We start from the raw sequence: 27,881 nt of genomic DNA on the forward strand, positions 1-27,881 counted from the left end.
CAAGGAACCAGGCTTGATCTCCAGGTTCCCCACCTGCAAGGGGGATACTTTACAAGTGGCAAATCAGATCTGCAGGTATCTTTCTCTCTCCTTCTCAGTCTCCCCTTTTCTCTCTCATTTCTCTTTGTCCTATCCAATAAAATGGAAAAAATAGCCACCAGAATCAGTGGATTGTAGTGCAGCACCAAGCCCCAGCAATAACCCTGGAGGCAAAAAAGAAAAAAAATATTTGTATTATAAAATCTTCACTCATATTTAAATTCACACTGACATTTCCTCACTTACTAATTTATTAAATGGTCTACCAGACAGTGAACCTATACAATATAGTGAACATATTATTGACACTGAAGTAAAATTGTGAGAATAAATGAATTGCTCAAAGTTGAGAACAAAGAGAGAGGAAAAGATATTTCCTTGTTAATATATCAAGGATAGGTCATGCTCAATCATTTCAGCAAATATTTGTTGAATGAGTGGGGCTAGTATGTGAGACTTTTCCAGAAGTACTAGAGTATACCATATGAGGTTTGCACAGAAGTCAACAATTTAAAGGTCAATTTCAGAACAAAATTAAGAGTGAAAAATCACAACTGTAGTTTTTTGTTTTGCTTTGTTTTGTTTTAGGAGTGTGTTTCAGCTAGGTAGAACCTAGGAAAGGAGGAGGGAGGGGTAGAAGAGAACTTTGGGGTCCTGGTGCTTAATGAAATTATATTCGTGTGCCAATAACTGCACTGTAAAGCATTAATCCCCTCAACAAAAAGATAGAAAGAGAGAAAGAGAAAGGAGGAAGGAAGAAGCTAGAAATACTGAGCAGCTATCTTGTAAGTTCAATATAAAACTCATGAAGATATCCATGCTTTTACTGGATATTTTTTTTCACATGATATGTAAAGGTTCTTTATATATTATTAATACTAATCCTTGATAATAAAAAAGATATAAAAAATAATTGCTCTTACCCATTCTAAATATTTCTCTTCCCAACCCTCTCTCCATTTGCCTCCTTTCTTTTCTTCCTTCTTTCTTTCCCTTTCCTTCTTTTCTTCCTTCCTTCAACCCCAGGACAACCAAAAACTCTGACACAAAATCATGTAACAGTTCATTTCAAAGAAGTATTCAATTAAAGGCAGAAAAGAGAATGAATATGACCAAGACAACTGTCTACAAAATACAAAGACACTGTCCCCTTATTCTTTTATGCCTATTTTTTACACTGTGAAGAGAAGTAAAAAGGGTTGAAGAGATAGCTCAATAGGTAGAATGCCTGTATTGTCATGCACATGACCCAAATTCAAGCCTTGGCATCACATGACAGGTGATAAGACAATGGAAGAAACTTCTGGTGCTATGGTATCTCTCCCTTGTTCTCTGTTTGTTTCTGCCTATCTCTACCAGATTAAAAATATGGCCCAGAACAGTGAAATCGCACATGCACAAGGCCTCAGTTACACACACACACACACACACACACACTTAATTTAAAAGAGACAGAAAATTTCATTGATTCCTTTCATTTTAGAAAAAAAAAATCTTACTTAAAACCAAATGATCAAACAATGAATTGTGGTATTCCTCTATTTTAAGTCGGATTTGGGGATTCAAAGGTCAACTCCTGGGCTTCTTTCTCATGTGTATAGTACCCCTAGAAAGTCATGTATGCCACCCAAAACTGAGTAACATTTTAAAGAACCTTACTGTTAAGATATCTGCCCTACCTTTGGAATATACCTAAAATAGACCTACTATCTATTTCCAAAATGGAGACCCCAAATCTTCATCAGTAATATTCTATCCTTTAGGTTCATGATTAGTCAACAATTTGTTTGGCTTTATATGTTAACTCTTTCTTCAGTCACCAGGTTTCAGATGCCACCACAATGCCAACCAGACTTCCCTTGGCAGATGACTCCACTAATGTGTCTTGGAGCCCTACTTCCCCAGAACTTTGCCACACTAGGCAAAGAGAGAAACAGGCTGGGAATTTGGATCAACCTACCAATGCCCAGGTTCAGCAGGGAAGCAATTACAGAAGCCATATATCTCCTGCCCCATGTTCATAGCAGCTTTATTCACAATAGAAAAAACTTGGAAACAACCAAAATGCCCTTTTACAGAAGACTGGATAAAAAAGTTAGGGAGTCCAGTGGTAGCACAGTGGATTAGATGCAGGTGGTGCGAAGTGCAAGGACTGGTGTATGGATCCTGGTTCCAGCCCCCCGGTCCCCAGCTACAGGGGAGTCACTTCACAAGTTGTGAAGCAGGTCTGCGGGCATCTATCTTTCTCTCCCCTCTCTATCTTCCCCTCCTCTCTCCATTTCTCTCTGTCATATCCAACAATGACGACATCAATAATAACTACAACAATAAAACAAGGGCAACAAAAGTGGAATAAATAAATATTTTTAAAAGTTATGGGGCATATACAATGGATACTCAATAGAATATTACTTAGCAATAAAAAGATAATATTGTGTCCTTTAGAATAAAGTGGATGGAATTGGAGATTATATTTAGTGAAGCAAGTAATGAGGTAAAGAACAGCTACAGAATTATTTAATATGCAGAATATAGAGAATCAACTGTATGAATGTGAAAATAAAATGTAAAACTATATCAAAGACTGTGAGAGAACTGTAGTGGTTATCTACAGAGATGGGGATAGGGACACAGACCTTTGATGACGGGGACGGTGAGGGGAAAAAAAGGAGATATACTTATGTTATCCACAATATTCTTCAGTATTAGTTGTATTTTACCAGTGATTTTTGAAACATAATATCTATAAAATACACTTGAAATAGTACAAATATTTGCCTGTACAAAGGCTTTTGTTGGTAATAAAATAAATAAATATAACTTAAATGAATGAACTTGCAAACTATATATAAGAGTGTGTGTGTGTGTGTGTGTGTGTGTGTGTGTGTGTGTGTGTGTGTGTATTATATCTCACAACCTGACCCAATTGTCTTGAGATTGAGAAATGATGGCATGATGAAAAACTATAGAAAGCAGCCAGCTAAAATGGGAGAAATAGAGCTTGGACAGAGCTAACAAAGGGAAGATTAATTTACTCATCTTTTTTTTATTAGTGATTTAATAATGATGGACAAGATTGTGGGATAAGAAGGGTATAATTCCACACAGTTCCCACCTCCAGAGTTTCAGTCCCCTCCTCTCCATTAGAAGCTTTCCAATTCTCTATCCCTCTGGGAGTATGGACTAAAGATCTTTATGGAGTGGAAGGTTTGGCTTCTGTAATTGCTTCCCTCCTGAACCTGGGCACTGAATATGGGCATTGACAGGTCGATCCATACCTTCAGCCTGTTTTCTATTTTTCTCTTGTGGGGCAGAGCTCTGGGGAGGTGGGATTCCAGAACTCACTGATGATGTTGTCTGCCCATCTTACAAGGAACAACATGATGCAGAGTTAAGGAGGAGCTGAAGGGTTAAAAACAGGTCACCTGTAATGATGATATTAACTATATATGGTATGTCCAAATCTAGAACACCTCCACATTGTCTGTCAAGATGGTGATCTAAGAAACCTCAATCTGTAGTAGTAAATAGATGAATTAAAAGGTAGAAAATAATTTCTGAGTGAATGAATGTTAAAGGAGAAAAAGGTTTTATTGTATTGAGATCAATAGTAATCACAACTTTTCACTAATCCTGAGCCAATCTTGCAGGAGCATGTCCTGCTGTTTTACTCAGCCCAAAAAGAATGCAACAAGCCACACCTTGCATTGGGAGGCCCACTTACCTGCCATGCTGCTAACATTCACCAACCTCCCCTTAGATTTCCTAAGGAGAGGCAAAAATGCCTTCGTGACTTCCACTGCCCCAAAGAAGTTCACAGCCATGCATCGCTTATATTCAGTCATGGGAATGAGCTCCCCGTCAGCTGGGAAGCCAATGATCCCAGCATTGTTGATCACAGCCCATAGTCCTGGGGATAGAAAGAAAAGGTTTTGAAGTGAGAATGGCAGTATGAGGAACAATCATAGAATAACTTTGAAGAGTCCAAGTTCTGGAATCAGATAGGTCCCTTCAAGATTTAGGGCCCAGACGTTAGAAGCTAGCTCAGTGGATAGCAAGCATGTCTTAGCATGTGTGAGACTCTGGATTGAAGTCTCAATACCATGTGGGAACAATATAGATCATACCAGGAGGGCTCCATGGATAATGGACGTGTGATTTGGTGTCTCTTTCTAACTCTGTCTGCCTCTACCTTGCTTTCTCTAAAGATATAAATAGAAGGACCAGCAAAACAGTTTACTTGAACAGTGTGCTACTGTGCCATGCATGTGACTCAAGTTGTAGCTTGATCACCCCATACCCCTCTCTCTTATTTCTCTTGTTCTCTATCTTCCTCTCTAAGGACATATATATTTACTTATTTATTTATTTACTTACTTATGCATACTCCTTTTCTTCCCATTTTTTATTTGTTCTATTTGTTTTTGCCTTTCTTCTTTTTATTAGGTTCAGGAGATTAGACTCTAAGCTTTTATACTGCAAGGGAAATACCCCACTGCAGGGCCAGTTTCTCAGTTTTGATAATTCACTATATATGTTAATATAATGGTGTTAGCAATGTAGGAATACATGAGGAGGATCTCCCTGTGCATTTGTTTGCAACTTTCTGTGAATCTAGTTATTGCAAAGTAAAATACTGGGAAGACAAATAAAACAAGCAGGGTGGAACAGGGAGATAGCATAATGGATGTATAAAAAGACTTTCATGCCTGAGGCTCCAAATTCCCAGGTTTAATCCCTTGCACCACCTTAAACCAGAGCAGACCAGTGGTCCAGTTTAAAACAGATAGTGATGATGATTATAATAATAATAATAATTTATTTTTAAAAGTAGGCAGAGTGCTAGTGTGTCAATTCCTGTCATATAATTCTAAGTTGGCCCATTATGATGAACTTAGATAATAAGCCCATCATATTACAGGACTTAATATTAGTATAAATTAGCTCATAGTAATTAATAATGAGTAATTTATTAGTTATAATTTAATGATATGCTGTATAGGAGATTTATACCTTTTTTCAGGAGCTGAGGTTATCTACAAGCCCCAGAGGATTGCTTAGCAAATTTACTTCTCAGCAACTTTATTTATTTTTTAATTTTTAAAAAATTTTATTTATTTATTTTCCTTTTTGTTGCCCTTGTTGTCTTTTTTATTGTTGTTGTAGTCATTATTGTTGTTATTGATGTTGTTAGATAAGACAGAGAGAAATGGAGAGAGGAGGGGAAGACAGAGAAAGGAAGAGAAAGACAGACACCTGCAGACCTGCTTCACCACCTGTGAAGCGATCTCCTGCAAGTGGGAAGCCAGAGGCTCGAACCTGGATCCTTATGCCGGTCCTCGCGCTTAGCACCACATGCGCTTAACCTGCTGTGCTACCGCCTGACTCCCCTCAGCAATTTTAAATGCCTGTTCCATTGTTTCTTGTTCTCTTTGATTTGAAAAGTTGAATTGAGAGTGACCATAAGAACAGACAGGTCTACTGGTAATCCTTCTTCCCAGGGAAACCCCTTCCTTCCATAATATTGACCCCACGACAGCAGGCTCACACATGGAAGCTGCACACATCACACTGATTTATCCTTGGAGACAGTATTACCAATTTTCTACTTTATCATTCACAAAGATCAATATTGCCCTTTTAGAGGTCTCACTAGAGGTGTCTGTGTTGCATATCATTTTGAGTCAAACACCATGAAAAGTCAGACTCATAAGAGATATAGGATAAACTCAGAGAATAAAAATACAGGTAAGGAAATTGCGTTTCTGGACAAAAAAAAAAAAGCAGCATGTTGCCTATCTTGGAAAAAAAAGAAGTCCTATTGACCTACAGCATATTTTCCTTTCCCCCTCGTATTTAATTTTTAATTTCTTTCTTATTTATTTATTTTTGGATAGAGACAGAGAAATTGAGAGGGGAGATAGAGGGAGACAGAGAGGGAGAGCGGCAGAGACACCTGCAGCCCTGCTTCACCACTTGTGAAGCTTTTCCCCTGCAGGTGGGGGCCAAGGGCTTGAACTTGGGTCTTTGCATGCTATGATATGACCACTTAGCCAGGTGCGCCACCGCCTGGCCCCCTAAATTTTTTATTTTTATACTTTGGCACATGTTATGTTAGAATCCGAGGTCTCAGACCTGCAAATTATCACTATTTATTCAGTATTTACTACATTGCAGAAGTTGCACTTCATGTTGAATGAAAGAAAAATAGAAACCCTTAAGGCATGCTTGCCTGATGCCTGGAACTCTTGTAAGTGCTCTCTAAAATTGTCTCTTGAACTACCAAATGAATCAGACAGCATCACTCTTTTCTTGCTGGGAAATTTAGATGGAAAGACAATGTAAACAGGAAGTATCTGCGACACCCCCTATCCCCAAAAATATGTTGGTATGTCTGTGTCAACACAAGAGAAGGCAAAGTAAAGAAGTAGAGACTGGGTCCTAGAGCATTGCTTGAGTGCCTGGAGTCAGAGTCCTTGAACTCATTTTTAGCAATATGTGCTGAAGTCTTTTCAGTAATATATGCACACACATTCCCTTTATGCTTTGGCATTTTTTAATTGGGTTCTGTTACTTGTTTCTGGCAGAACCTCAATGGAAATATGGTGCTTGTTCTCAAAGTCCCGCTAAAAAGAAAATAGCAGGCCCAGAATGGAGAGGTTTGAGCTAAGCTCACTTGATTCAAATACAGTTTTAACCTCCTTGAGGAAAGGAGTCTTAGCCTCTGAATATGGAAATTTCTAATCAGTACCAATGAAGTAACCATTTCCCAAAGATGAGATAATCAGTCATAAGACCTTTTCTATTCCTCAAAAAAATTTCTGTTCTCCACAAGTAGGTTACCCAAGCCTGAAATAATTTTTTCTTCACTCAAGACTTTTTTGTTTGTTTGTTTTGCCTGTTTAAAAAATATTTACTTTCTATAGCTCCTTGGAGTTCTCCTCTGCTTACCAGATGGGAAGCTACCCAACTCATGAAATATTAAATAAAGCTAATCAGATCTTTAAATTTACTTCACTAGATTTTTATTATTTAAAGGGACTTACTGGTGAGAAAAATAGATGTTTATTAGAATGTAGTACTGTGTGTGCAAGTTATAACAAGAGAGTGTCTTTTAGAAAGTGAACTATTCAACATGGATTACCTGGAGGTCATGCAAGAAAATACTATGTTTGAGCAAGGTCTTCTGTGGGATTAGTCTGCAATTAAATAAAAAGAAAGCATTTGGGAAAGGGAGTGGAAGAGAGAGGCCTTTGTAAGAGGCACAGATATGAACTGGAACCTTCTACTTGAGAAATCATTCAAAAATTAACTGAATAGATAGACAGGCTTTTTAGATAAAGGGTTTGGCAGAGGCTACTATCTTCAAAAAATATTCAGATTCTTACTTTGGTTTTAGATTTCATTTGGTGGCAGAATCACTGAACCACTGAAGGAGACAAAGCAAAGCCTCTACCACAAGCCTGATTCATGGAAAGAATTCCAAATATGGAAGCTTTGATGTGAAGGAGTTTTGGGGAGACTGATGAAGTTGTAGGACATATGCATTTCAAAGGTTGTTCTCTGATGAGAAAGTACCAGAGGAAAAAAAATCCCAGTTTCAAGGATACTTTTGCAGTAGCCCAGAAGATAAATAAGTGCCTGTGTTAAGCCATGGCTGCCTAAAAGAGACTGAGATGATTCATTTCTAGGATGTAGAATTGACAGGACATAGGACCAGTGGAATGCAGGTGAAGTCAAACATGAGGTTTTTTTTCAAAAAGGGAACAAATTTGATTCCAGCAAATAAACTTTGAACCTGAGGAAATGAGGAAGTAATTCTTTACACAAATCAACCTCCCTGGCCTCTAAAGGGAGTATTTGTGCAGGCTATCATGGGAGAGGGATGCAATGCCAGAGGCTACATTTTGGGGCATGTAGGGAGAGGTCCTCATCCTTCTTTCTGATCCTCACATCTCCTGGACCAAGTGGTCTTAAATTTCCTTCTAGGAAAGGAATGGGGAACTACGTTTCTGAATTTACTGAATATTTATAAGATCTTTTACAAGCCATACAAAAATATCAACTTAAAAATTAGCACTTACTGAGTCTAGTTCTGTCTATGGTTGCCTTGGCAAAGTCAGACCAAATGAGTTAGTGGGACATACACAATCAAAGGCTGGAGCATCCCCACCCCTGTTCTAAGTATAAAGTCTAATCTTAACTGTATTGCTTCACATGCTCAAAGTCAGTAGGAAAAGGGTGGGGACGGGAGTCCTGATTGCTTCCCCTTTACTTTCCATATTTATCATACCATGACTGGCAGAGTACTGGTATCTCAAGTTGAACAGATTTATCACTTTCTTCCTCCCAAGGCCATTCAGACAGCACAGTCATTTGGGGCCTTGATTTCACAAGGATTAGAGATAAACTGAAAGTTTAAATTTGAGTGGTTGATTCTGTGGCAGTGCCAGTGCCTGAACAGGGGATGCAGGACAGTGAACAGACAAGCAGCAGGGGGAAAGATGATGACAGCAGTTTGGTGACATAATGAGGTGGGAGAGCCACTTGATGATTTATGTAAATGCAGAGTTAATTGGCTGGAAGGTGTCTGAGGTGTGCAGCCTGAACTTGGTTTAATTTTCTGCTGTTATCATCTGAAACGCTTCATCACTTGGAAAACAAGAGTCCCCAACATAATTTTCCACTGGACCTTCCTTCAAATTGGGTAGCCTATCTTTCTTGGACCTGTGCATGAACATTTTCAAACCCTCCCAGGTGAGAAACCCCAGCATAGGAGAAAAAATACCATAGACAAGGAAGTTTGGAGTGGAAGTTTGGGATGGGGCCCTGGAAAACATTCATATTACATGTGGGGATAAAGGAAGAGGGCCAACCAGGAGAAGCAAATAGAAGATTGGAGAGGCAGAAGGGCAGTGGAACACAGGGGAGCCTAAGGCTGAGGCAGACAAGAGTGAGAAACCTATTTAAAAATACTATAAAATGGCCCAGGACATAGCTAGTGGATAGAACACATACCTTACTCTATACATCATACCCTGGTTTCCATTGTCAGCACCAGATAGAAGCACAATGAACAACATCAGGGGAGCTGCATATATGGCAGAGTAGTGCTATGGTATCTCTCATTTTCTCCTCTATTTTTTTAAAATCTATAGAATAAAAAGACTAAGTAAGAGGATGTTTAGTGGTATAGCATATGTGGTTGGTTTCTTGGTTCATTTCCCCAGCACAGTGTAATAAGTAAAGTAAAATACTGTTGAGAACATAAGGGTTGGTGGTTAGGAAAATACCGACAGTTTGGTCAGACCAACTAGGGAGATACAGTGAGAGTCAACATTGGATCAAAAACAAAGAGATAAAAACAGGTGTTCAAAGATCTGGGCTATGAAGAAAGGGGAAGAGTAAAGACAGTGGCTAAGAGATGACAATGGTCATAAAACAATTTTTTAAGTCTAGTACATGCTAATACTGGTGGGGGAAGAAGTGTGGAATGATAAGGAGTATGATGATAAACAGGAGAGTAACCTAAAGCTGATTCATTCTTGTCATCTGCAGATCTATGCAAGCCTACCGCTCTAGGGTAGAGGCCATTGTAATTGCTGTGTCTCTATGGAAGATGTAATTGTTAGCAGGATCGTGAGAGGGTCCTTCAAGAGAAGGCTGAAGACCAACAGGGGATGCTATTGAACAAAGGCAGTACCTCTGTTCTGCACCTTTTCCACCACTTTACTGTGGGCTTCTTTTATCTGCTCTGGGTCAGTGATGTCCAGTTGGAGCACAGAGAGACGCCTGGAGCAGGTTCTTCGCAATTCCTCTGCTCCTGATCCATTTTCATTCAGAACAGCAGCAAATACAGTGAAGCCCACTTCATCCAGATACTTGCACAAAGCATGGCCAATCCCAGAATCACTGCCTGCAAGGAATTCAGACATTACAAATCAAGCTTCAAGTAAAGTGAAAGGAGAAATGGTATCCTAAAGAAAACACCACATGTGATTAGTGATTTTCCATGTGCTCTGGAGAATATAAGACAGTTACCCAACCCATTCTAAAGTGTACTGTAAACCTTGGAAAATTGTTGTGCAAAATGTAGATATATGAAATTTGAAGATAAGATGACATGAAAATAAAATTTCCTTTTCAGGAGGCTGGGTCAACATACCCTGCCACTCAAGGAAAATTGGTCCTGAAATTAATGCAACCTAGAATGTTCCTAGCTATGACCATGGAATGAGTGCTCAGACTGATGGGGATGCAGGTTACACAGACTTCTGCGCTAAATACGAACAGACATGGGCCCGAGATTAGATCAATGGGGTTTACAGATAATAGTATTTATATACTATACCTATATTGAGGAGCTTCTCTCTGCCCTGATACAGCTTTCAACTCTGATACCATCTTCCCAGATAATACTTCTAGCCTAGCTGCATATTAGCTGTTGGGCTCAGTCAAAAATTAGTAAAGTCATGGGCTCCTTGAATTATACCTAAAATAGAATCTTCCAACATGAAGACCAAATTGCATCTGCTATACTTTCACCTTTAGGGTCCTGATTATTAAACAAATTGTTCTGCTTTATGTCTTTTTTTTTTGTTTGCCTCCAGGGTTATTGCTCATGCTCGGTGCCTGCACCATGAATTCATTGCTCTTGGAGGCTATTTTTTCTTCCCCTTTTGGTGCCTTTGTTGCTTTTTTTTATTGTTGTTGTGGTTACTGATATTACTGTTGTTGAATAGGACAGAGATGAGGGGAAGACAGTGAGGGGAAGAAAAAGACCTGCAGACATTATGAAGCAAACCCCTCCCCCTGCAGATGGGGAGCTGGAGGCTCGAACCAGGATCCTTATGCTGGTCCTTGTGCTTTGCGCCATGTGCACTTAACCCATTGCGCTACCGCCCAAACCCCTTCTGCTTTATATCTTAATGCTTTTCAGCCTCCGACTTTCAGATGCTTCCATGACGCCAACCTGACTTCCCAGGGCAGACAACCTCACCAATGTGTCCTGAAAGCCCATAATAGTATAGCTTTTGGTAAAAGGTAGCAAGGTTTTAGCCTCTGAAAATGATCAAACTTAGTAAAAATTACATGGGCACCAAATTCTAGCCAGTTCCTTGAATATAAGTTTAATGAGTTAACATGAGAGGGCCAGCCTTGCATACATGAGATTCTGAGTTCAATCACTTTGTCATCATATGGGGCCAGTAAAGAAAACTCTGTGGATGATAGAGCAGTGCTTTGTGCTCATTCTCTCTGTCCTCCCTTCTCTGGCTCTACCTCCCACACTACATTTTTCTCATTCTGTAAAACATAGGGGAAAAAATGGACTAGGGAGATGATTTAGTGCAATCCACATGTGTGATGTTCTGAGGATGATTTCCAGCACTGCAATAAATAAATAAGTACATAAATATAAAAAATTAGTGAATAAATAATAAAACATACAAAAAAGGCCAACATAAAGTTGCAACCATGTTATTATGATTTTTAAAAAGTGCATGTACTGACTAGATGTGTATGTAAGAGGATGCTAAGATACGGATCCTTTAAAAAGAGTTCTCTATCACAAGGATAACTGATTCAAAGTTCTCCAAATATTAGTTGATTGCCCTACGCCAGTGGAGAGTGGGAGAAATTCTGTGTTTTGTTTTAAACTACATCCTCAGAGATCATTCTATCTCTAATGATCTAAAAAATCTATCAGCTTGGAACAAACAATGAGGACTAGTATCCTTTTGTTCAAGATCAGAGTGATTAAATTATTAATGATTTATCAATTTACCTACAAGATTGAAACAATGTAAATTACTTTAATTCTAAAGAATTCAACATTGTATACTTTAGAAACTGGTGGGAAAATTGTGTGTTTCTTTATGCTGTTCCTGGACAGGGGTGGAGTATCAATGTTGAACTGAAACATATGCCATCATTTGTTGGAGGGGGTCTTAGATTAAGAACATTATGAATAATGTTGTTTTGAATAGGACACAATCACCTTGGACCCAGTACAGATACAACATGATTTGATATGGTTGAGCAGGACCAGTACAGAGACCCTGATTTTGACCACCAACATTGTATCGGAGAACCATGGGGGACTCCATAGATGGTGGAGCAGTATTTTATATTCTCTCTCTAAAAAAATGTATAATAAAAACTGGGCTAAGGGCTATAAATTTATATCACAAGGTAGAGCAACTGCCTTACCATGCACATAGCCTAAGTTTGAGCCTTTACACTACATGGGAGATTCTGTGACACAGGAGAAAGATCTAGTGCTGTGATGTCTCTTCCTCTATTTCTCTACCCCTCTCTCTCTTTCTCCCTCCCCTCCCTTCCCCTATATCTGAATAATAATTATTTTTAAAAAACCACCTGAAGCAATGAAATTGCACATGTATTCTCTGACACAATATTTAAAAAGTCATCTAGGCCAAGGTTTTCTGGAAATGTGTGTGGATAACAAAAGAGGAAAAGTCTTTGCCTTCCCTGGTTTAAGAATTAAGCAGTCTCCCAGTGCCGTACTCAGAATCCTGAGATTCCCACACAGACATGACAGGCCCAGACATCTAATATATCACTGTCACAGGTCATCTCCATCAGGAACAACATAATGGACCCTTTTGTGGGCCCTCATAGGACGTTTCCCTCAATGTGGATCAACAATGGTAGGGACTGCCCCATTCTCTGTATGGAAATGGATCCCATAATGATCCTGGGTCCATACTCTAGGAGAGATAAAGAATAGGAAAGCTTCCAGTGGAGGGGATGGGATTTGGAACTTTGGTGGTAGGAAATGTGTAAAATTTTACACCTCTTATCCTATGGTTTTGTTGACATTTTCTATCTTTTATTTTATAAATAAATTAAGTTAAAAGGGAACTGAGCAGTCTATCAGATCTCCATTCTCAAGCTGAGCTTGCCTGCTCACAACAAAATAAAGGTAGAAAGTGGTAGATAAATTAAATTAAATTAAATTAGAATCTATTTAAAGACTTCTCTGAGAGACAAACAATGGCTCAGTTCCTGATCCAGGAAGAGTAAACATGTAATAGCTGTATCACTAATACTAACACCCACTCCCTTATTTATGGCACTCTCAAAGGATAGTAACAGTTGGGTGGTGAATCTTGGAAACAGGCAGATCTTTCATGCCAATTTTTAGTGAAAAAAATTACATTTTTTCCCTGGAGCATAACTTTTATGAATGATTCTTTCATATGATTGTTAACCTTTTATTCTGTCATTTTATTGGAGGGAAGGGCTAGTGGTTTACAGTAGAGTTGTTGACATGTGGGAACAATTTCTCATCTCACTGTGATAGATGCCTACAAAAGGGCTATGATATGAAGAGGTTAGGCTTTGCAACTGGTATATACTAGCAGTAACCCTGATGGTAAAAAGTAGAAATAAATAAAGGAAGAAAGAAAGAAAGAGAGAGAGAGCGGAAGAGAGAGAGAGAGAGAAAGAGAGAGACACAGAGAGAGAACTGGATAGTGTAGCACCTGGTTGAGTACACAGATTCCAGTGTGTAAGGACCTGACCAACCACCCCATTCCCATCTGCAGGAGAAAAACTTTGTGAGTGGTGAAGTAGTGCTACAGGTGTCTCTGACCCTCTCCTAGTCTATGTCCCCTCCCTCCTTAATTTCTCTCTAACTCTATGCAAAATAAGAATAAATAAATAAATATTATAAAGAAAAATAACAGGCAAGTAAAAACACAATTAAAAAAAAGGTTCCCTGGCTCTCCCTAAATTTCACTTTTAACATTCTGATGTTTCTGAAACTGTCCCTATCCACCCTCCTTCTTCCCACTCTTCCTTCCTTCTTCAGTCATTCAGGATAGTCTTGAATGACCCTGTGGTCATTATCACTCAAAAAAGAAAGATACGTCCTGGACAAGGGGAGATAGATCAATCTGTTAGAGTTGAATGCATCAGGTTCCAGAGGCTATAGGTTGAATTATTAACAATCTCAAAGTTGAGCAGTGCTAAAAAAAAAAAAAAAAAAGTTAACTAGTCCTCTAGATGTCTGTCTTTCCCTCTATCTCTATCTCTCCTTTCTCAAAATAAGTAAATCATAAAAATAAATAAATAAATAACCTTCAGATTTCTGGTAGTGGTACACCCAGTAAATCATTAACACTACCATGTGCAAAGACCTAGGTTCAAACCCCTGGTCCCCATTTGCAGGGGCAAAGCTTCATGAATGATGAAGCAGTACTGCATAAATACCTACTTCTCCTCTATTTCTCCCTTCCATTTCTCTTTCTCTCATTTATATCTGATTGATGGCTTGCTGTCAGGCAATGTCTGGAAACATTTCTGGTTGTCACACCTCTAGAATTGCTATTAGCAACCAGTGGGTTAGCACCAAAGACACAGCTCAACATCCCACAAAAGGCACCCTTCACCATAAAGTCTTACTCAACCCAAATCTCAATAGTGTTGAGGTTAAGAAATTCTGGTTTATCTGGGGTGGGGCTCACTTCCCTGCATGCTTCTCTCAAGTCAGGACAAATGATATTGCATCCGCCGATTCCAACCTAATCAGTGCAACAAGTACCATCTCAGCATGCTTCACCTCAGACTGTGTACAGAGATGTCAGGCACGGAATGCCAACCCTTCACCCTTATCACTCCAGTGAGACCTTTTCTTTCATGGTAGTCTCTAATTCCATTCCAGGAGGTTCACTTCCTAACAGGGTCCCAAGGCCTAGATATAGGCCAGGTCCCATAAGATAGAGCATATGTTCACATGTATCTATAAATTATGGCAAAATATATACCTGAAAGCAAAAATACACAATAGTCTGTAGTGAGTCAGTATAAAGTTCATAATGAAATAGTGTCCACTTAGACTTAGATACCCTCCTCACCTACTTCTTATTACAGTTCTCTCACTCACTCCAAAGCTAACCTTAGCAAAGCAAGGACTGCAAAAGCTGAATAAGGACAAGAGACTGGCATACTTTAACAGTGACTCTTTAGTCACTATCAGGCCATTCCACCAGCTTGGGCCCTAATCAGGGAGTCCTAAGATTCCCAAATAGACTTGATGGGCCTAGAACTCCAATAAATCCCTCTCTCCATTGTTTCTGGTCATTTCTATCAGGAACAACAAATGGACCCTTTGTGCGCCCTCATAGGACCTTGCCCTCAACTTGGATCAATAATGGTAGAGAATGTTCCATCCTCCAAAGGGAGGATGGACAATATAGTCTGTGCTATACCTGAGGAAGATGGGTCAATACTGGAACAGCATGAAATGTTCCTACTCATAACCACAGAATGTGAGCTCATATCTAGAGGGATGCAGAGATCACTCAGGCTCCTAAGCTGATTATGGAACCCAGATCACATCAAATCGATGGGGTTTATAGTCAACAATATTTATACCCCTTTCCCATATTAGGTAACTACTCTCTTCCCTGATCCAGCTTTCTGGTCCTTTTCCCAGCCATGACATCATCTCCCCAGGTTATAACTTGGATCCACTTGCATATCAGATTACAGGCTCAGGCAAAAACAAAACAAACAAACAAACAAACAAAAAACACTAGTATAGCTACAGGTCCTTTGAAATATAACTAAAATATGCCTACTAGTTGTCTACAAAATGGAGGAACCTCCAATGCCTCACCTGCCTTTAGGTCCATGATTGGTCAACAATTTGTCTAGCTTTGTATGTTAACTCTCTTTTCAGCCACCAGGTTCCAGATGCTAGCATGATACCAACCAGACTTCCCTGCACAGACAACCCCACCAGTGTTTCCTGGAGCTCTGATTCCCCAGAGCCCTTCTTCACTAGGGAAAGAGAGAAACAGGCTGGGAGTATGGATCGACCCGTCAAAGCCCATGTTTAGTAGGGCAGCAATTACAGAAGCCAGACCTTCCACCTTCTGTATCTCACAATGACATTGGGTCCATACTCCCAGAGGGTTAAATAATAGGAAAGCTATCAGGGGAGGGGATGGGATACGGAGGTCTGGTGGTGCGAAGTTGTACCCCTCTTATACTATGGTTTTGTCAATGTTTACTTTTTATAAATAAAAAATTTTTTAAAAAAGAAATCCTAGTTTAGATGGAAGACAAACATTAAGTAAACTTCTTCAATAAAGAGTGACAAGTGTCATGAATAAAAAAAGTACTTAGGGGGCTGGGCAGTAGCACAGCGGCTTAAGAACACATGGTGCTAAACGCAAGGACAGGAGTAACGACCCAGGTTAGAGCCCCCAGCTCCCTACCTGCAGAAGGGTCACTTCATAGGCTGTGAAGCAGGTCTGCAGTTGTCTATCTTTCTCTCCCCCTCTCTATCTTTCCTTCCTCTCTCCATTTCTCTCTGTCCTATCCAATAACAACCACAGCAATGACAACAATAACAATAGTAACAAGGGCAACAAAAATGGGGGGGAGTACTTGAGGGGCCTGGTGATAGCACACCTGGTTAATAGCACATGTTACAATGCACAAGGAGAGAGGGATAAAGAATAAGAAAGCTATCGCCGGAGTGCTCTGATAGCATCGTCGGCAAAGGTAGGATTTTCTGCCTTTAGCAGGCCAGTCAATAAGGGGGGGCACCAAAGAAGTGATTACAGTTTAATTTGGGTTAACAATTAGAGCAAAGGTGACACGGACTAGCGGGGCTCCAGAATTCCCAGGCGGCGCCAGTCAAGGCGAGTGCGCCGGGCATTGTCCTCCACCCGCCCGGGAAGGCGGCTCCTCCGCCGGTTGCAGAGCGCGGCGGGCAGAGGACCCGGAGAGAGCACTTTAGCTCGGGGGGCTGCCTCTTGGGAGTTGCCAGGGTCCACCGCGACCCTGAGGGTGGATCCAAAGACTTCTTGAGTATAGCTCTCATTGGATCAAAGGACTTGGAGCTAGTTTTCATTTTTGAGAAATCCTTTAAAAAAGTCTGGAGGGCGGGGTTTCCCGGAAAATGGCGCCCGGAGAAGCAGAAGCGGCTAGCCTTTGAGCTCCGGACACATCTCGTGTAAACAATAGGATTTTCTGCCTTTAGCAGGCCAGCCAATAAGGGGCCATAACGATCATACCAAGGATGTTTCTATAACTTACTTTGGGTTAAGAATTAGAGTAGGGGAAAAAATTCTTTTTTCTTCCTTTTAATTTTCAAGCATACATCCTTCCCGCCGCCCCCCCCCCCCCCCATAAGCAGTGCCTGGGACCAGCTACTAGCAGGATACCCCATACCACCAAACAGGGTTTTTTTTGTTTTGTTTTTTTTTTTGTTTTTTTTTTCCTTTTTCCTTTTTTTTTTTTTTTTAATTCACTGATATACATTTGGGAAGTTCCTCGCACTGCTCTTTAATTACAACTCTTCTTCCTATCTTCTCCCTTTTCTCTCTCTTATCTCTCTCTATCTCTCTCTTTTTTTTTTCTTTTTTTTTTTTTTTTTTTTTTTAATCTTGTCATACACTTCTTTCTTCTTTGCCTTTCTGAATTTGTGAATTACTTTGGGGAAGAAATCTGACCCAGAGTGGACTCTCTATGTGTGTATCTCTGCTCTAGTTCCCTTTACACTCTTGTTACCCTTAGAATATACACTGGATAGTAGATTTGCATAACTGTCTATTCTTGCTATCCTCTCTTCCTTTTCTCTTTCTTCACTGGGATTTGGTTACTATTTTTTCACGGACTGGAGAAATTGTTTGGCTAACTGGTAACGATTAAACTCCTTCAATACTTACTTCAGTTGCTACGGTTATTCCGGAGGTTGGTGAGTGCAATTGTCATAAAGGTATTTAGTACAGTGTTACTTGTGCTCAAAACACAACAACTGAAGAACAACAGAACATTAAAAAAAAAAAGAGAGAGAAACACATAAATTAAAAAAAAATGGGTAGATTAAAAACAAATAAAACTGCTACCCCAATGAATGAAGACAAGAGCCCAGAAGAAACCACAAATCAGTCAGAAGTAACCATAGATAAGAAAAGTATGCAAGCAATAATAAACTTATTAATCACAGAAATGAAAACAACATTGGAGGAAAGAAATGGCAGTATTAGGGAAACAACAGTTGAGACCCCCAAGGAAAATACTGATTATCTTGAGACAATTAGAGAACTGAAAGCTGAAATAGCTGTAATGAAGAAAGAAGCTGAGGCAAGGGAAAGCAGACTAACAGAAGCAGAAAACAGAATTAGTCAGACAGAGGATGAGTTAGAGAAAACTAAGAAAGAGGTGAAAGAGCTTAAAAAGAGATTGAGAGACACTGAAAACAACAACAGAGACATATGGGATGATCTCAAAAGAAGTAACATTCGTATAATTGGCCTGCCAGAGGAAGAAAGAGAGGAAGGGGAAGCAAACATTCTAGAGGAAATAATACAAGAAAATTTCCCAGACCTGAATAACAGAAAGGATATCAAGGTGCAAGAGGCCCAGAGAGTACCAAACAGAATCAACCCAGACCTGAAAACACCAAGACACATCATAGTCACAATGAGAAGAAGTAAGGATAAAGAAAGGATCCTAAAGGCTGCAAGAGAGAAACAAAAAGTCACATACAGGGGAAAACCCATAAGACTTTCTGCAGATTTTTCAACTCAAACTCTAAAAGCCAGAAGGGAGTGGCAAGATATCTATCGAGCCCTGAACGAAAAAGGGTTTCAACCAAGGATTATATATCCTGCTAGACTTTCATTCAAGCTAGATGGAGGGATCAAAACCTTCTCAGACAAACAACAGTTAAAGGAGGCAACTATCACCAAGCCGGCCCTGAAAGAGGTATTAAAAGACCTCTTATAAACAAGAACATCACTATAATACTTGTAATATATCAGAGTAAACAAATTGTTTTTTAGAACAATGGCACTACAATACATTAAATCCATAATATCAATAAATGTCAATGGCTTAAACTCACCCATCAAAAGGCACAGGGTGGGGGGATGGATCAGAAAACATAACCCAACCATATGCTGCTTGCAAGAATCACATCTGTCACAACAAGATAAACACAGACTTAAAGTGAAAGGATGGAAAACTATCATACAGGCTAACGGTCCACAAAAAAGGGCAGGAACAGCCATTCTCATCTCAGACACGATAGATTTTAAATTAAATAAAGTAATAAAAGATAGGCAAGGACATTACATAATGATAAGAGGATCAATCAGCCAAGAAGACTTAACAATTATTAACATCTATGCACCCAACGAGGGACCATCTAAATACATTAAACACCTATTGAAAGAATTTCAAAAATACATCAATAGTAATACAATAATAGTGGGAGACTTCAATACCCCACTCTCACACTTAGACAGATCAACAAAGCAGAGAACCAATAAAGATACAAGAGAATTGAATGAAGAGATTGACAGACTAGACCTCTTGGACATTTTCAGACTCCTCCACCCCAAAAAACTGGAATACACCTTCTTTTCAAATCCACACAACACATACTCAAGGATAGACCACATGTTAGGCCACAAAGACAGCATCAATAAATTCAAGAGCATTGAAATCATCCCAAGTATCTTCTCAGACCACAGTGGAGTAAAACTAACTTTTAACAACAAACGGAAAATTATTAAAAGACATAGAATTTGGAAACTAAACAACATGCTCCTTAAGAACCACTGGGTCAGACACTCACTCAAACAGGAAATTCAAATGTTCCTGGAAACTAATGAAAATGAAGACACAACCTATCAAAATATTTGGGACACAGCTAAAGCAGTACTGAGAGGGAAACTTATAGCTATACAATCACATATTAAACACCAAGAAGAAGCCCAAATGAACGAACTTACTACACACCTCAAGGACTTAGAGGAAGAGGAACAAAGGAACCCTAAAGCAACCAGAAGGACAGAAATCACTAAAGTTAGAGCAGAAATAAACAACATCGAAAATAAAAGAACCATACAAAAGATCAATGAAGCCAAATGTTGGTTCTTTGAAAGATTAAACAAAATTGACAAACCCCTAGCCAGACTCACCAAACAAAAAAGAGAGAAGACTCAAATTAATAGAATTGTAAACGATACAGGAGATATCACAACTGACACCACAGAAATCCAGAGAATTCTGCGAAACTTCTATAAAGAACTATATGCCACCAAGCTAGAGAATCTGGAAGAAATGGAACAATTCCTAGAAACCTATGCACTTCCAAAACTGAACCAAGAAGAACTACAAAATCTAAATGCACCAATCACAGACAAAGAAATTGAAACCGTTATTAAGAATCTCCCCAACAACAAAAGTCCTGGACCAGATGGCTTCACAAACGAATTCTACAAAACTTTCAGGAAACAGTTAATACCCATACTTCTTAAGCTATTCCATAAGATTGAAGAAACAGGAATACTCCCTTCCACCTTTTATGAAGCCAACATCACCCTGATACCAAAAGCTGATAGGGACAGAACAAAAAAGGAAAACTACAGACCAATATCTCTGATGAATATAGATGCCAAAATATTAAACAAGATCTTGGCCAACCGGATACAGCAACACATCAAAAAGATTGTTCATCATGACCAAGTGGGATTCATCCCAGGAATGCAAGGCTGGTTCAACATCCGTAAATCAATCAATGTCATTCATCACATCAATAAAAGCAAAGCCAAAAACCACATGATTATCTCAATAGATGCAGAGAAAGCCTTTGACAAAATCCAACACCCATTCATGCTCAAAACTCTACAAAAAATGGGAATAGATGGGAAATTCCTCAAGATAGTGGAGTCTATATATAGCAAACCTACAGTCAACATCATACTCAATGGAGAGAAGCTGAAAGCATTCCCCCTCAGATCAGGGACTAGACAGGGCTGCCCACTGTCACCATTACTCTTCAACATAGTATTGGAAGTTCTTGCCATAGCAATCAGGCAAGAGAAAGAAATCAAAGGGATACAGATTGGTAGGGAAGAAGTCAAGCTCTCACTATTTGCAGATGATATGATAGTATACATAGAAAGACCTAAAGAATCCAGCAGAAAATCACTGGAAGTTGTTAGGCAATATAGCAAGGTATCAGGCTACAAAATCAATGTACAAAAATCAGTGGCATTTCTTTATGCAAACACTAAATCTGAAGAAGAAGACATCCAGAAATCACTCCCATTTACTGTTTCAGCAAAATCAATCAAATACCTAGGAATAAAGTTGACCAAAGAAGTGAAAGAATTGTATGCTGAAAACTATGAGTCGCTACTCAAGGAGATAGAAACTGATACCAAGAAATGGAAAGATATCCCATGCTCATGGATTGGAAGAATAAATATCATCAAAATGAACATTCTCCCCAGAGCCATATACAAATTTAATGCAATACCCATCAAAGTTCCACCAAGCTTCTTTAAGAGAATAGAACAAACACTACAATCATTTATCTGGAACCTGAAAACACCTAGAATTGCCAAAACCATCTTGAGGAAAAGAAACAGAAATGGAGGCATCACACTCCCAGACCTTAAACTATATTATAAAGCCATCATCATCAAAACAGCATGGTACTGGAACAAAACTAGGCACACAGACCAGTGGAACAGAATTGAAAGCCCAGAAGTAAATCCCAACACCTATGGGCATCTAATCTTTGATAAGGGGGCCCAAAGGATTAAATGGAAGAAGGAGGCTCTCTTCAATAAATGGTGCTGGGAAAACTGGGTTGAAACATGCAGAAGAATGAAATTGAACCACTTTATCTCACCAGAAACAAAAATCAACTCCAAATGGATCAAAGACCTAGATGTCAGACCAGAAACAATCAAATACTTAGAGGAAAACATTGGTAAAACACTCTCCCATCTACACCTCAAGGATATCTTTGATGAGTCAAACCCAAGTGCAAGGAAGACCAAAGCAGAAACAAACCAATGGGACTACATCAAATTGAAAAGCTTCTGCACATCCAAAGAAACTATTAAACAAACAGAGAGACCCCTCACAGAATGGGAGAAGATCTTCACATGCCAGACATCAGACAAGAAACTAATCACCAAAATATATAAAGAGCTCAGCAAACTTAGCCTCAAAAAAGCAAATGACCCCATCCAAAAATGGGCAGAGGAAATGAACAAAACATTCACCACAGAGGAGATCCAAAAGGCTAACAAACATATGAAAAACTGCTCTAGGTCACTGATTGTCAGAGAAATGCAAATTAAGACAACACTAAGATACCACCTCACTCCTGTAAGAATGGCATACATCAAAAAGGACAGCAGCAACAAATGCTGGAGAGGATGTGGGGACAGAGGAACCCTTTTACATTGCTGGTGGGAATGTAAATTGGTACAGCCTCTGTGGAGAGCAGTCTGGAAAACTCTCAGAAGGCTAGACATGGACCTTCCATATGACCCAATAATTCCTCTCCTGGGGTTATACCCCAAGGACTCCATAACACCCAACCAAAAAGAGGTGTGTACTCCTATGTTCATAGCAGCACAATTCATAATAGCTAAAACCTGGAAGCAACCCAGGTGCCCAACAACAGATGAATGGCTGAGAAAGCTGTGGTATATATACACAATGGAATACTATGCAGCTATCAAGAACAATGAACTCACCTTCTCTGACCCATCTTGGACAGAGCTAGAAGGAATTATGTTAAGTGGACTAAGTCAGAAAGTTAAAGATGAGTATGGGATGATCCCACTCATCAACAGAAGCTGACTTAGAAGATCTGAAAGGGAAACTAAAAGCAGGACCTGATCAAATTGTAAGTAGGGCACCAAAGTAAAAACCCAGTGGTGAGGGGTAGACATGTAGCTTCCTGGGCCAGTGGGGGGTGGCAATGGGCGGGAGGGATGGGTCACGGTCCTTTGGTGATGGGAATGGTGTTTATGTACACTCCTAGCAAAATGTAGACATATAAATCAGTAGTTAATTAATATGAGAGGGGGAAATCAATTGTATGTCTCAAAGGTTCTCAAAAGACAAACTGAATCTTTTTAATAGATAGGCTATGTATTTGATATGCGGACTCTCTCAAAAGCCTAGACCAAGTAGATTAGAAGCTTCCAATAGCACAGCTATATACAAGATACTGGGTACTGTACAGCAAACCATAACAAAGGGACTTTTCAAAGTTAACCCAATTAACAAATAATGGTGGGTAATATTAACTATTGATTGTCTTTTTGAACCCTAAGACAGCAGGAACCTCACATCTTCACTATAGAGCCCCTACTTCCCCCAGTCCTGGCACCCTTGGATAGGGCTCACTTTCCCGTATGCTTCTCCCAATCCATACCAAATAATATTGCATCCGCCGATCACAACCTAACCAAAGCAACGATTGCCATCTCAACATGCTTCACCTCAGAGTGTATCCAGAGACTTCACGTGTGGAATGACAACCCTTCAGCTTCATTACTCGGGTGAGACCTTTCCTTTTATAGTACACTCTAATTTCATCTCAGGTAGTTCACTTTCTAACAAAGTCCCATAACCTAGACATACACCATTTTCTGTGAGAGAGAGCGTATGTGCACACGTATCCATAAACTACTGCAAAATATATACCTGAAAGCAGGATTACACTAGAGTTTGCAGTGAGTACCTCCCCAACACTTCCTCTCCACTATTCCAATCTTGGGATCCATGTTTGCTCAACAAATTGATTGGCTTTGTATGTTAACTCTCTTTTCAATCACCAGGTTCCAGATGCCACCAGGATGCTGGCTAGGCTTCCCTGGATTGAAGACCCCACCAATGTGTCCTGGAGCTCAGCTTCCCCAGAGACACACCTTACTAGGGAAAGAGAGAGGCAGACTGGGAGTATGGACCGACCAGTCAACGCCCATGTTCAGCGGGGAAGCAATTACAGAAGCCAGACCCTCTACCTTCTGCAACCCTCAACGACCCTGGGTCCATGCTCCCAGAGGGCTAGAGAATGGGAAGGCTATCATGGGAGAGGGTGGGTTATGGGGATTGGGTGGTGGGAATTGTGTGGAGTTGTACCCCTCCTACCTTATGCTTTTGTTCACTAATCCTTTCTTAAATTAAAAATTTAAATAAAAAAAAAAAAAAAACAATGCACAAGGATCCAGATTCAAGCCCCCAGTCCCCACCTGCAGGTGGAAAGCTTGTGGGTGGTGAAGCAATGCTGCAGGTGTATATTTCACTTCCTCTCTACATCCCCCTTCCTCTCAATTTCTGGCTGCCTCTATCCAATAAAAAATAAAGATAATTAAAAAATTAACAACGAATAAAAAGTACTTTAACTATAGGCTGTATTCTCTGTTTATAGAAAGTCCATTGTTCTCCTTCTGTTAATGATTATTGGAGTAGGATATAGACAGGAAAGAGACAGAGGCTAAGTGATCTCTATCAGGTCAGTGTCTCCATAGGCTTTCTAGCTTAGTGTACTAATGCACATATCTAAAAGAGTACTGGGCACACTGTAGTTCCTCAGTTAATATTTTCCTAAAACGATAAAATAATCTGTTGATTAAGAAAGCATGTTATAATCTGAGCAATATCACCTTTCTCTTACCTCATAGTCATTGCACTAGAATGGTATCTCACATTCACCTCCTTTTCCCCTAGCCTACTATTGTCTACCCTCACACTGTCTGGTTCTGATTCTCAAAGGTGCTTCTGGGCCTCCTTTTTTCTCTGTTCCATAGCATCAGTGGTTTCCAGTGAATAAAATAAAACATGGTTCTTTAGTTCAGCTTCAAATATGCCATGATATGATTCTTGTTTTAAATTTTTTATTTATAAAAAGGAAATATTGACTAAACCATAGGAGAAGAGGGGTACAACTCCACACAATTCCCACCACCAGAACTCTGTATCCCATCCCCTCCCCAATAGCTTTCCTATTCTTTAACCCTCTGGGAGTATGGACCCAAGGTCATTGTGGGATGCAGAAGGTGGAAGATCCGGCTTCTGTAATTGCTTCCCCACTGAACATGGGAATTGACATGTTGATCCATACTCCCAGCCTGCCTCTCTCTTTCTCTAGTGGGGAAGGGCTCTGGGGAATTGGAGCTCCAGGACACACTGGTGGGGTTGTCTATGCAGGGAAGTCTGGTTTCCTAGCATTTGGAACCTGGTGGCTGAAAAGAGAGTTAACATGCAAAGCCAGACAAATTGTTGACCAATCTTGGACCTAAAGGCTGGAATAGTGTTGATGAAGAGTTGGGGGGTCCTCCATTTTGTAGATAGCTAGTAGGCATATATTAGTTATATTCCAGAGGGCCTGTGGCTATACTAGTGTTTTGTTGTTGTTGTTGTTGTTTATTTGTTTTGCCTGAGCCTGAAATCTGATATGCAAGTGGATTCTAATTATTATCTGGGGAGATGATGTCATGGCTAGAAGAAGGACCAGAAAGCTGGATCAGGGAAAAGAGTAGCTCCCAAATATAGGAGAGGTATATAAATATTGTTGACTGTAAACTCCATCGATTTGATGTGATCTGGAGACATCTGCAGTCAGAACACAAGCTTCTACCTGAGCCTGGGCATGTCCCCCCCCCCCCAGTCTCTGGGTAAAAAGATATGATTCTAATCTATATTTCCAAGTTTGTCTCTTACAGTTTTCCATTTGCACAACCCCTGCCAACACACACAGACACACCCTTGCCCCAAGGACACACATAACCACTCTCAGATTTTCTTTTCTGCTTCTATAACCACTTCTCTGATCACAGCATGCACTTGTATCCCTTTTACTATTTCTCGCTATTTTAATCACCCCTCTGCCCCAGCATCATTGAGGCTTCTTGCCAATACAATTCTACTACTCCCAAGGGTATGTATATCTCTCTCTCTCTTTGTCTCTCTCTCTCTCTCTCTCTCTCTTTGGATAAAGAGTGAAAGACAGAGGGAGAGGAGAGACTACAATGCTGCTCCACCTCTCCTGAAAAGTCCCCTTTGCTTGGTGCTCCCATGTGGTGGATAGGGCTCAAACCCTGGTCTTTTTGTATGGTAAACTATGGACTCTTCCATGTGAATGATCTCTTACTCCCCCACCCTATTTTAACAAAAAAAATTTATTTTCTACGAAAGAATAGGATAATGGACTATACACCTATCTTCTATCTTCAAGAATTATTGTTCAATTTATTTCCTCTCCATACTCCTTTTCTCTTTCTTTTGTATTTTAAGCTAAATCCCATACTTGATAACATATTCATACATTATTATTCATAAAAATCCTAAAGAACTGTAGATACACTACTGATATAAAATATGTTTAAAACAACTATGTTATTGGGCACCCCCAGTAAAGTGGACACCCTCTAGGACCCCAGTTCATCCCTGTGCCCCTACCCCCCTACCCCACCTTGCAGGGGAGAAGAAGCTTCACAAGCAGTAGAGCAGTGCCACAGGTGTCTCTCTTAACCTTTCTTCCTACTCCTTTCTGTCTCTATTATTAAAGAAAGAGAGAAAGAGGGAGAAAGAAAAAAAGAAAGAAAGAAAGAAAAAAAAGAAAGGGAGGAAGGAAGGAAGAAAGGGGCTGCCAGGAGCAGTGGGGTGATTGTGCAGGCACTAAGCCTCAAGGATCACTTAGTTGGCAAAAATCAAAAACAAAAAAAAAAATCTATAGCAGTGCCACAGGTGTCTCTCTTAACCTTTCTCCCTACTCCTTTCTGTCTCTATTATGAAAGAGAGAGAGAGGGGAAGAGAGAGAGAAAGAGATAGAGAGAGAGAGAGAGAGAAAGAAAGAAAGAAAGAAAGAAAGAAAGAAAGAAAGAAAGAAAGAAAGAGGCTGCCAGGAGCAGTGGAGTCATTGCGCAGGCACTAAGCCTCAAGGATCACTTAGTTGGCAAAAATCAAAAACAAACAAAAAAATCTATAATGTCACTACAGTTCCTGTTTTGTTCTCAACTGTATTTCAGCTTTTAGAACAGAGCTGACAGAGCAAATGCATTCAGTAAACATTTCTGGAAGAATGAATTACAAAAGAATTTTCCAGAGCAAATCTACTCATGCAGTCACACCCAGATCAAGAAACATCACAATTAGGGTAGGGAAAATAGGTTAATAACTATCAAAAAGACTTTCATCCTTGAGGCTCCAAAGTTCCAAATTCAATCTCTTGTACCACCATAAGCCAGAGTTGAGCAATGCTCTGGTGAAAAGTAAATAAACAAATTAATTAATTAATTAATCATCAGTTTCCCAGAGATTTTCCTGATATCTTCACCCCATCAGCATCACTAGCCTGACTTCTAACAGCATAGACTGATTATATCTAATTTCTACTTTTTTTTTTTTTTTTTGCCACCAGGGTTATATCTGAGACACAAAAACTTCACTGCTTCTGCTGGCTAGTCTTTGTTTTGCTTTTCTTTGATACAAGGAGAGAGAGAGAGAGAGAGAGAGAGAGAGAGGGAGGGAGAGGGAGAGGGAGATAGAAACAGGAGTGACGCTTGCAGCATTATTCCACCACTTATGAAGCTTCTCCCCCCCCCCCCGCCCCGTCCCCCTGCAGGGAAGGACAAGGAGCTTGAACCTGAGTCTTTGCTCATGATACTTTACTGGGTGTGCTACCACCGAACCCTTCCACTTTTCTATCATCCTTCCTTCCTCTATCCTTCCTTCCTTCTTTCTTTTCTTTCTCCCCCCTCCTTTTTTTCTCCGCTTTTTTTTTTCTTTTAATTTGTCTGTTTATTTGCATGGGAGTGAGAGATCAGAACTCAGGCATATGGTAGTCAGGGATCTAACCTGAAACCTTTGGATCATAAGCTTTGCAATATTGTGCTTTAACACTGAGATCTCATGGGACCTGATATTTTTTCCACTTTAAATAAGTAGAATTGTATATTTGTCCCTTTTGAGGTTGAATTCTGTTTATTCATGTTTCTCTGTCATTTCTTTCTTTTTTTATTTCTTTATTGGGGGAG

The 27,881-nt window shown here is 39.8% G+C and overlaps 1 protein-coding gene across 1 annotated transcript in view; it reads right to left on the reverse strand.

Moving 5' to 3' along the window:
- HSD17B2 (hydroxysteroid 17-beta dehydrogenase 2) overlaps positions 1-27,881 on the reverse strand; it is an 82,168-nt gene that overhangs the window by 30,548 nt on the left and 23,739 nt on the right. The window contains exons 2-3 of the mRNA XM_060185113.1: positions 9,743-9,955; positions 3,764-3,949 (exon numbers count right to left, since the gene is read on the reverse strand). Coding sequence (XP_060041096.1) covers positions 3,764-3,949; positions 9,743-9,955 — 399 coding nt within the window. The remainder of the gene's footprint in view (positions 1-3,763; positions 3,950-9,742; positions 9,956-27,881) is intronic.

The sequence above is a fragment of the Erinaceus europaeus genome, chromosome 2 (genome assembly GCF_950295315.1).
Source record: "Erinaceus europaeus chromosome 2, mEriEur2.1, whole genome shotgun sequence".
In the NCBI taxonomy this organism is placed as follows: Eukaryota; Metazoa; Chordata; class Mammalia; order Eulipotyphla; family Erinaceidae; genus Erinaceus; species Erinaceus europaeus.